Source organism: Entamoeba invadens (assembly GCF_000330505.1).
Source record: "Entamoeba invadens IP1 unplaced genomic scaffold scaff_1105074726705, whole genome shotgun sequence".
Taxonomy (NCBI): Eukaryota; Evosea; order Mastigamoebida; family Endamoebidae; genus Entamoeba; species Entamoeba invadens.
Window position 1 is genome coordinate 73,193 of NW_004440440.1, and position 10,686 is coordinate 83,878.

The window sequence follows — 10,686 nt, forward strand, 5'->3', positions numbered from 1 at the left end:
TATTTTGTTCTCGAACTTGTAACTTTTGTTGAATCAAAAACTAAATTTTTTATAAAAAATAAATTTCATTATTAAATAGAATTTTCTACAAAATTCACTCATTTACGACAAATAGACGCCTTTGACTGTATAGTATAAAATATAGTATAAATTTAAATAATAAAATATACAATAAAATATAGTATAATTAATAGTACAATTGAGTAAGTGCCGTATCACTTTTTCTGTTCTAAAGGGATTTCGATGTGAATTTGATCTGCGTCTGATGGGTCAGTTGTTTTGAATTCTTCTTCTGTATCTTTTTTTGAATGTTTAAGTAAAGGGATGTGAGGTCTTTTTATACAATCGAAGAGAACGTTGTGAGTGAAAGATAAATAAGAAAGACAATAAAATGTGATCATAACGATTTGTAAGAGTAAAGAGAGGATTAATACCAGAACTGAATCTGAGACGGAGAAGATAGTGAGCCAAACGCCGACCATTCCGATCACATGGAAAGCTGTTGTACTAAATCTGACTGGACGACATATTAAAATACATTGTCTCCACGGTGATGCCAGAAAGAAGAGTGCGATGTACAAACACGTTTTTGAGATGATGTAGAAGCACATCAATATGATAGGTTTTGTGGAGTATATACCTGTCAATGGGAGGGTAATAAATAACAAAAACAGCCCAACCAAAAATGAAAAGACAAATCCCACAAAACGGACTGCGGGGGAAAGAGGAAAACATATAAATACCTTTTGGTATTTCGTTATGAAAATGTCTCCTAATGTATTCCGATGAAGAGTAATAATCCCATCTCTCACTTCATGTTTTGGGAGGTCCATTGACTTTCGAGTTTCTTTGCTCATAGCCTTTTTGTTGTTCGTTCTCCTAATTAACTGTATTAGTTTTAAACTATATTTTTACTATCAATCGTTGAACTATTTTTTTTTGTTTACTTTTTCGTTTTACTGTACTATTTTTATAGATTATTATTGCTAATTTTGAGTTAGATATTTATAATTCACATTTTTGGGAAACAAAAAAAACAAAAACAAAAGAGATATGGCATTTGAATCGCCTTTATTTCCCATATTTGTAGTACATTAAGCCCTATACTTTCAAATACAATAATTGGAGGGTTTAATAACAAATTCTATTTTTCTAGTAAATTATACCATATCAAAACCTTTAGTTCTAAAAAATCGCCCCATAATACTATATTTCAAACCAAACCTAAAAACACATTCAATGGAAATCGATTCCGAATTCATAACGTTCTCCAATGTCGTTCAGAATTACATCAACACACTTGCTGACACTTCAAACACCATCAAAGAGACTTTGTCAAAGTGTCAAGATGAAATAAATTCTCTCCAGCAAACGCAAAAAAATCCAAAACCCCTTCGAACGTTGAGAGAGAGTTTTTTCACTGACACCGATGGAAATCGTCCAACTTTCTTTTCCAAAGAAAACACAGATACACGTCTAAGAAAGATTTCGTGGAACGACGCCGACAAACAGAACTTACAGGAAGTCTCGAAGACAATGGGCACTCTTGCTTTAAATAAGTGTCTTCTTCAAATCGCCCAAGACCTCGGATTCACTCAACAGACACTTCTTTTACAGAAAATCGAGACCGAGAAACAGAGACTCCTCGTTGTTGCAAACAAACAAATCCAAGAAGACGCCCTGGAAGCCCAAAAAGTCCTTCAAACAGACAATCTTTTTGATCAAGTCTTTTCCAACGTCCCTCGCAATTATAAAAAAACTGACATCATCACACAACCACCTCCCCCACCAACCGACCACCCCCCTCTCGTTTTCAAAATTCCAATGTCATCAAAAGTCGAGAAAGTTGTGAATCTCGACGACCAGCATACTGAGAGTGATGATGCCGAAGTCCAACAAACTACTTTGAATGAAGTACTTCCCGAATCAGTAACAATAGAAACATCTCCAATGATGAAAGAAATTATTGCACGATATCGTGCTTTGTATAACTTTGACGAAAACTTTGACACAGAGACAATAAAGGCGTTTGAAGACAAGACACGTGAAGAGTGGGTCCTTAACATGACTACGCTCAATAAGTTCAAGTATTTGTTGAGCATCGACGAGTACATCGGCGTGTTACAACACTTCAAAGACGCGTTGGTGCTGTTCAAAGAAATGTTATATAACGAGAAAAGGCAGGTGACGCAGTTCGGCGATGGGTACTGGCGGATCGCAGCAAGGGAGGTCCGCCACAACCCGACTGACTGTAAATACCAGTTCCAGTTCTTTGATTCGCAGCGAAGAGATCTTGAGAAGTTGAATGGATTAAAAGAGGGAATCGATGACTTTATTGCGCGAATCGACAGAACGAAAAATCTCGAGATTGACAGAGTGAGTGAGACGGAAGGAACGAAAGAACATTTAAACGATGAAAAGAGAGAAAGTTTTGAAATAGTTGAAATAGACAACTTGGCAAAAATAGGTGGCGACGCAAAAGAATTCTGTGAGAAAGCGGGGATATCGTTCGGACCGTTTATACAGACATTACAGAAGAAAAGGATGGCAAGAATAAGACATGACGAATTCAGTAAAGAAGAAGACAAAAAGATACTGGAAGCTGTCGAGAAATATGGGCGGGGAGACTGGGTGTCTGTTAGTATGGAAGTTGGAGGTAGAGACCCACAACAATGTCTCCATAGGTATGAGAAGTCGCTTAAAAGTGTCAAGAAGGGAAGGTGGAGCAAAGACGAGAAAATCCGCGCCGTTGTATGTAACAGGCTCTTTCCCCAACAGTGGAGCAGGATCACGAACTTCTTCCCTGACCGCGTCGATACCCAGGTCAGAGACTTTTTGTGCAACTCTTCGCGGGTTGGATTTAAAACGAGAGTTCCGTGGACAAAAGAAGAAGACGAGACGTTCATCAAGTTTCTGTTTGACCCCGAATTTTTGGACGCGCGTCGAAGCGTACCAAAATGGTCCAAAATTGAGAAGGAGATGGTGGGAAGAACGGATTGCCAACTGAGAAAAAGGTACCAACTTTGGGTTAAAGAATGCAAAAATTGTCAGATGGAGGTCACCCAAAACAACCTCATTATAATCGCCGCAAAATCAAGAACGGAGATGAAAAAAGGGAGAAAGAAAGGAAGTATTAATGTAAAGAAACTGACCACAACAAAGAGACAACAAGACGTCCAAGCTGTTCAGCCACAACTTCCTGCCAATGGTTCGCCCATGGAAGAATGTTAATTTTTAATTGTGTTTTTTATTATTTATTTAATTATAATCAATTAATTTTATTTGTATTAACAGAATTAATATAATTAATTAATAATAAATTATATTTGTATTGTAAACTATTATATTTTAATATATATTAATAATAATATTACTATTATAAAAAATTTAAAAAAAAGAAAATCTTATGTTGTCAAAGTGTTGCTTTTAGAAATAAGATGGAACGAAACAAAATTTGAGGAAGGAAAACGAAGATAATTCAGAATGGAAAAGGCACAACAAAAAGCAGAAATTATGAAAACCAAGAAGGCTGAGAAAAAAAGCAGCGAGAAGTCCGACGGGAGCAATCCTTTAGTGAAGTCAAAGAGTGAGCCCCAGATGCGAGCTGTCGTTCAACCAAATCCACTCCAACCTTTGTCAAGAAACAGGCCGTTCAGCATGACTGCTCTGGTTACTCCAAAAGACTTGAGTCAGAACGACAAGAGAGTCATTACTGAATTGTATTACATCGTTTGTTTTTCTTTTCCATTGCTATCGATGTCAAGACGAAAAAGAGGCAAAGTGACAAAAATAAAATGACATAAAGGATGCAAAGAGAAATTATCTTGTTCTGAAAAGTGAGGTGGAGCATCTGAAACGCAAAAAGAAAGTGCTTGACAAAGAAATTGACCCAACGTACTTTGCTGAGAAGGAGCGCATCAACAATGCGCTCTATAACAAGATACGCGAACGTGACAGTATGAAAGTGGAGTTCAAGTTGAAAAAGAAAGAAAAGAAGAACGGACGTGTGCGGATTTTGTAATTCACTTGTTCACAAGTTAAGAACCAAACACCACATTGGCTTTATTTATTGAGACAGTTTAATCTTGTCTTTCAGTGTGTTCCATGGTTTACTTTCTGGGTTGTGAGTTTTCTTCCACTCTGGGTACTTCTCGCACGCAGCAACCAACTTCTTCATGAGCGAAAGTCCTTGTGACGATATGAGTGAGTTCATTACCCAAGAAGGAACCCACCCTCCAAATGCATTGTAAGTGTAATAGTAAAAGATGCCCTCACCCTTATCATTTTTTTTGACCATATAACCGCTCATCTCACATTGTGCTCTGACATAGTCCGAGGTGGCTGGGCAGTCGGGCAACTCTATTGATTTGTTCATGATGATAAATTCGTCTTTATCGTCGGACATCCACAAGCTTTTGTAGTAGACGTAGTCTCTATTAGCCACCATTGGGAGTGTTGTGAAGTAGTGAATGATTTGGTTTGAGTCATCAATTTGCCTTAGTTTTTCTCTTTTAAGCAGGAGGGAGTCCCACTGGTCTCTGAATTCCTCGTCATTCAAAAAGTCAAATATTTGTGTTGTAGGGTAATTCACAAACAAGTCTGTCACGGCCTTCATACAGAAATACCCACTTTTAACCTCAACACCTTGATAACACACAGTGTTGTTTTCTCGGGTGTACTCTTTCCAGTTATTGCTTTCCACACAGATTTTCCTGAATGTCTCAAACTCCTCTTTTGTTATAGGGGATTCCTTTTGTGAGTCGCTCATGTTTTTTAAGTTCTGTTTTCATTCCTCTCTTTTTATTTGATCATAAAAAGACAAAGTGATGCTTCAACTGGGTAAGAGTAAAGACAAATCGTATTTAAATAGAACATTTAATTATAAATATAGAATTTGTTATTTCAATGGACTATTTCAAAGACACTTTCATTACTCAACCCAATTGGTTAAAAAAGATCGTGTGGAGGTAACAAGAAAACACAAAGCAAGTACAAATCAATATATAATATGAACTCACCACGATAACAATATAACAAACACAAAGATAGTAAGCATCTGAATGTCCAAAGCGCTTGAAGGCACTCTATTTTTAATACACTTTCCTACCCCATTACAACTGTATCCAACATCACAAACTCCACAGTCTAAGAAGCACCCAATATACTGTGTATTCTCCCCGCCGTATTTCTTTAAATAATCAGTAGGGTCACACTCATAACCAAAGCACCTATTTTTCTGGAATGGGCAGAAGCTGTCGATATAATTTGGAGTTCGAGTAGTCAGTGTCGAGTTGATGATATCTATCACATAACTATTTCCTTTAAATACCAAGTAATATCCATTGTTGCCATATCCACAACGTTGGTCAATAAACGACTGTTCTTGTTTGATTATAACACAGTCGACACTTCCACCACACTGTCGACACAATGTTCTATTGATAGTACACATATCCTTTGAAAATGGGTAGACCACCATTTTCAATGTTTGCGTGTGACAGTTCTGCTCCGTCGGTGACGAGTCCGTTGCTGTGAGTAGCCCACTTGAAATTGTCTGACTTCCATTTTTCACGACGAAGTAAGTAGTTGACGAGTTAAAAACCATCTGGACATAAAAGATGACATTCAACTTGAAGATGATATACATGTCGTGGGTGTCTTCAAGTGGCAACTTCCCTACATCATCTCCTTTGTACGAGTACACGTCATACGTCCACGTAAATTTGTCGTCGTAGTAGTCGCTGTATTTCTGAGCCAATGATTCGTTGATATCACCATACACAATATCTCGTGGTGCCCACAAATTAGGTTGTTTGTTCGTGTCGTTCCATTGGTAATTTGTGATAGGGTATTGCAATTCTTTTGTTCTTGTAAAGTTGAAGAAGGGGAATAAAATTAAATCTTTGTTCACTAATAATACGGACAACGACTCCACTGGATTCTCTGTACAATACGTGAACGTCCCATTCAAGTCGATTTGAAGTTGCCCTTTTGAGCTCAGTAAAGTGTGAACCCTGTTAAATGGATCCACTGCACGCAAAGTGAAACAATTACTGTCGTTTCTCACAACAGCAAGTGACGTTGACATGATGTTTGAAGTGTGTTTAAAGAAGGCACAAACAGGGTTAAACCCATTCTTCATTAATCCCCATGACAATTGATTATAGACATCTTCAGTAACTAATATTGTCCTCTCTGCATCATACTGAGTTATTCCATTAATAAATTCAGTGGTGAAGTATCCACGTACAATACAGACCGCTTCATTGCTGTTTGTGCCTTTTAATAATAACTGAATGCCACACGTCGGAAATTTTGTTTCGCCAATTTGGTCATAGAAAACGTCTTTGTAGACATAACAGTCAATGAATCCTAATCGTTATTTATGTTTTTTACATAGAAAATGATATAAATAGATAGTAAATAAAATGCCATTGGAAAAAACACACGTTTGTAAGTGTCTGAAAACACATCATTGTAACAGTCATACTCTATCGATGAATATGACGAAAGTAATGATCTATTTCCCCCAATGTTCTCAACTTGTTCGATCCGCATTTGTATCTACATGTTATAGTGTTGTTATGCGAAAAAATAACGACAAACTGGTTTTGTGGCTTGAGCCGTTAGAATAAAAAATATAACAAGCATATCGTTTATAAGTTTAATGTCATTTTTAATTTCAAAAACTGGTTGGTTTCAATCATTTTTTATGTTCAAGTTTTATGTTCCAAATTACTTATTTATATCTTGTAAATATTGTAATTAAAAAATTAAAGTCTGATTGTGCTTTATTGAAACATTTCATAAAAAGTTGATAAAGAATTAATTCTATCTATATAAATAAGTTCAAATCTACAAATTATTTAGCTGAATAATTTGTAATAATAAATATAATAAATAATATGAAAAATAATATAATAAACAAGACATCTGTTTCACATGTCTTGTTTATTATATCTGATGATTTATTTGCTATCAATTGATTTTTTACAAAGAGAGTCGCTTTTAATTCAAAATCGTTGTATTTTTCGTAATCAAAGCCATTTTTGTTTAATAAATGCTCAATAAAGTATGTAAAATACATTTATTATTAAAGACTCAAAAAGTTAATAATCATTGATTATTTTATTATTTATTTATGATTTAATTGTAGTTAATTATAATACTAATATTATTATAATTTCAATTTTTTTATTTTGGTAACAAACCAACTTATGTTTTTGATTATTTGTAAAAAGCTTTTTTTAGTACTAAAATATTTTAACGGTGATTTCGATATATTCGGTAAATACTATTTTTAACTAATTTACATAAATTAGTTTTTAAAAAATATTAATGTTATTATTTTGCCAACATTTTTATTAAAAAACGGGATAATCAGCGTTATGATTTAGGATATTTATTCCCGGCTACTGCTTATAACTCGCAGCATCGTAGAAATAATTTTTAATACTATTTTATTTGGCAAACAATTAATTAAATTTCGCCCAATCTGTTGGGATGCTTTGTGAATAATTTATTTTTGAATAAAACAAGCAAAAACAAAAAATTGTTTGAAGGAACTAATACCTAATATCCCCGAATGTTACGATTTTAATGGTTATTTATATTGAAATATCATTGTTTATGTAGTTTTGGGCTTTTTATTGTTTCATTTTTTTTATTAACAAAAGTGTTAGCTTGTCGATATTTGCTTTAATTATGTAAAAACATTAAACCCTTTTTACACTCAACGGCGGTTATTAAAACAGTATTTTTAGAAACCACAGAAAAACATTGGTTAATTTGACCTTCTTTTTTATTCAATATCTCTTATAACTATACTTATATCATTAATAATAACTATATAGTAGTGTTTATATATAATTGGTATTTGTTTCTAAACAACATCAAACCACAATTATATTATAAATACACTACTATATATATGCCTAGAAAAAAGCATTAAAGGTTAACTTCTCGATGGCATATTTGATTTTTTTTGGCAAAAAGATAAGATACAAACGAATAACAAACCGCAGAACTATGGCTTTTTACCAGAATTTGTTTATTGTCTCAAACCAAAAGAAAGTAACTTCGCAAATGTGATCACAAAACTCGTATATATGCGGGATTTTTGCTATTACTATTGTTTTCTAAAAATAGTCGTTTTATTTCATATGGCAACCCTTATTATTTAGACACCACATTTTTTTGTAAAACTATTTATAAACTTTTGTTATTACTTCATATTAATTAACACTTATATCTTCCTAAAAAAGTCACTTATTGGCAAAACCAAACAAAAAAAATAAAAACGTTTATTTCAGATCTATTTGCCAATCAAATACGGCAAAATTGCTTTTCAAAAATGAACTCATTTATAATAATTATATAGTATTTTTATAATAAACAATATTATACCACACGAACATACCAATAAAAAAAAAAGAAAAGCCACGCTTATTTGAAAACGAGTGAGTGTTTATTTATAGAACTTTTTTCATGGGAAAATAATAATAAAATGAACGGAAGTCGTGATTTGTTAAACTTCTAGTTCCTAAAAGACGTTGATAATTTACAATACAATTCTAGTAACAAACTAATATCATACTAATACAATTTTTCTTGTGAAAAATGCTATATTTCTGATGTTGCAGGTATTTATGAATGCCGCAAAATTTTTTCAACGAATTGTATATTTTAAATGAACACCAATAGATGGTGCAAATAGTAAAGAATTAATACTGCAAATAAATAATGGCAAAAATTCCTTTGAAGTCTTTTAACTGAAATACTCGAGTATTACTCCATGAAAAAATGAAAATCAAAGAAAAAAAATCGAACTTCCAAGTGTACTGGTTATGAGTGTCATCACGACAACCAAACTATGTAAGTCGCCGCAAACGAAGATTTCGTTCATCGGCAGACTCGACGACTTCAAGTTCTCGGACTCCCCTGAAAGCCCAGTCCTCACCTCCTTCTCGCAAACTACGCAATCATCGCAATCGTCTATTTCTATATTTAACTCACTGAATTCACAACAGCAACAACAATGCCAATCAAACATTGCAAATTCGCTACAAAAAATCCCCACATTATTGGAGTATTCCCTTTCATACAACGAAACTATTGTCTCTTTATTCGATCGACCAATCAAACCCATCCATTTATTTGATAACAACGAGTTGGTTGCCTGGTTGGAAACGTTTGCAAATGAGAGTTTTAGTCGTCGTGTAGCGAACAAAGGGATTACCGGTAAAGTGTTTTTGGAGTGGTATAAAAAGAGTGTAACAAAGTATTGTGGAGACATTGAAGATGTCGAGCGAATCATTAAAACGGTTAAACAATATATAACTGCATCGACATTCCCTAGTTTGTTTCTTTCTATTATTTATTGTGTTACTTCTAATAGAGTAGTAATCTTATATTAAAAGTATTTATTAACGTGAATAAATAATAACATGAAGTGACTGTGCTCCAAAAGAATAGTTTCACGGACGAGGAATTACGAGACATGTACGATTTAGAAGCAAACTTTACTCGAAGAGAGCCAGTGAATTTATCAAGTGTAGACAAGGCACATGCCATTAGAATCACATTCTTATCCATCGAAATATTCTTCGCGCGACGGGACCCTATCCTTGTCGCAGAAGACGTTGAAAACTTGAGAGAAGGTCTTTTCGAGACTCCTTTTGATGTATTAACACTGAGCACAGAGAACCTGAATATATTAAAAAGAGTCTTTCTATTTATAGAGAGAATGACTGCATCAGAGAATTCGTTATTTAATTACTATAAAGCGGAGTTAGAGGACTTTATGATATCGTGTATGGCTCCTGGTCTCTCTGTAGAACCCATTAAAGTGATTAAAAAGCATGTGAAAGAGGAAACAAATCCATATTTCTGTTACGAGTCAAGTGAATTATATCCGGGAGAGTTGGTCGAGTTAATAATCAGTGATGTCCTTGTACCTCTCTACCTGATTCCATACCATCAAAAGATATCGACAATAGTGAATGTCGAATGGGAGAATGGTGTGCTATATGTTACGAACTATAGAATAGTATGGCGGAGTTATTCACAAGATACTCCAGAAGTACGTGCGAGCTTTGAAATGTTATATCAAGTCCCTATCCGTCTTATATTAGAGCACCGGAGTGACTGTATCATTGAGAATGAAGAAGAGAGTGTTTATCTTCTTCGGGTACTTTCACGGTCAGCACATTCACATACATTTGGGATGACTTGCCAAGAGAACATTAAAATGATAGAAGATGTGATACAGAAGAGCCTTACTCAAGTCATATTATTCGACAAGTACGACGTCTTTGTCAATAAAATCGTCTTAATTGATGTAGCCGAGAAGCTTTACAAACGACTCAAAAACAAAACAAACTTACAAGTCAACAACGAACCAAATACAAAAGGAATGGGGGAGTGTGCAGTGACTTTACAAGAGTATCCATTAAACTACAATCATATTAAAGGTAAAATTGGAGTAGTTTTAGTGGGGGAGAGTGAAAATAATGGGCGGGTCTATCGACTACAAATAGCAAGTGACATGAAAGCCTTTGACAAAACGTACTTTGAAGATAACAACATCAATGTCGTTGAGTTTGAGAGTATGTCAGATGATGAGATGTGCAATACAGTCGACACTTTTTTCGAAGTGGCAGCGACATACACAAGTGATAAGAAAAC

At 34.5% G+C, this 10,686-nt stretch overlaps 6 protein-coding genes across 6 annotated transcripts; 3 read left to right on the forward strand and 3 right to left on the reverse strand.

Annotated features, from left to right (window-relative positions):
• Positions 1 to 215: 215 nt before the first annotated feature.
• On the reverse strand, positions 216 to 1,082 carry EIN_267680 (hypothetical protein; the record flags this gene model as incomplete). Its single annotated transcript, XM_004257765.1, has 2 exons — positions 216 to 903; positions 1,039 to 1,082. 2 exons carry the CDS (start codon positions 1,080 to 1,082, stop codon positions 216 to 218), a joined length of 732 nt encoding a protein of 243 aa, XP_004257813.1.
• Positions 1,083 to 1,239: 157 nt separating this feature from the next.
• Positions 1,240 to 3,231, forward strand: EIN_267690 (snap190, putative; the record flags this gene model as incomplete). The annotated part of the gene is made up of 1 exon (XM_004257766.1): positions 1,240 to 3,231. The coding sequence occupies one exon, from the start codon at positions 1,240 to 1,242 to the stop codon at positions 3,229 to 3,231; it is 1,992 nt and encodes a 663-aa protein (XP_004257814.1).
• Positions 3,232 to 3,483: 252 nt separating this feature from the next.
• On the forward strand, positions 3,484 to 4,021 carry EIN_267700 (hypothetical protein; the record flags this gene model as incomplete). The annotated part of the gene is made up of 2 exons (XM_004257767.1): positions 3,484 to 3,729; positions 3,806 to 4,021. 2 exons carry the CDS (start codon positions 3,484 to 3,486, stop codon positions 4,019 to 4,021), a joined length of 462 nt encoding a protein of 153 aa, XP_004257815.1.
• Positions 4,022 to 4,066: 45 nt separating this feature from the next.
• On the reverse strand, positions 4,067 to 4,768 carry EIN_267710 (phosphatidylcholine transfer protein, putative; the record flags this gene model as incomplete). The annotated part of the gene is made up of 1 exon (XM_004257768.1): positions 4,067 to 4,768. The coding sequence occupies one exon, from the start codon at positions 4,766 to 4,768 to the stop codon at positions 4,067 to 4,069; it is 702 nt and encodes a 233-aa protein (XP_004257816.1).
• Positions 4,769 to 5,014: 246 nt separating this feature from the next.
• On the reverse strand, positions 5,015 to 6,558 carry EIN_267720 (hypothetical protein; the record flags this gene model as incomplete). The annotated part of the gene is made up of 2 exons (XM_004257769.1): positions 5,015 to 6,372; positions 6,450 to 6,558. The coding sequence occupies 2 exons, from the start codon at positions 6,556 to 6,558 to the stop codon at positions 5,015 to 5,017; spliced, it is 1,467 nt and encodes a 488-aa protein (XP_004257817.1).
• A 2,288-nt stretch (positions 6,559 to 8,846) lies between these two features.
• EIN_267730 (protein kinase, putative) lies at positions 8,847 to 10,607 on the forward strand (the record flags this gene model as incomplete). Its single annotated transcript, XM_004257770.1, has 2 exons — positions 8,847 to 9,357; positions 9,453 to 10,607. Coding segments are annotated over 2 exons (1,666 nt in total), but the record flags the coding sequence as incomplete, so codon positions are not given.
• Positions 10,608 to 10,686: the final 79 nt, after the last annotated feature.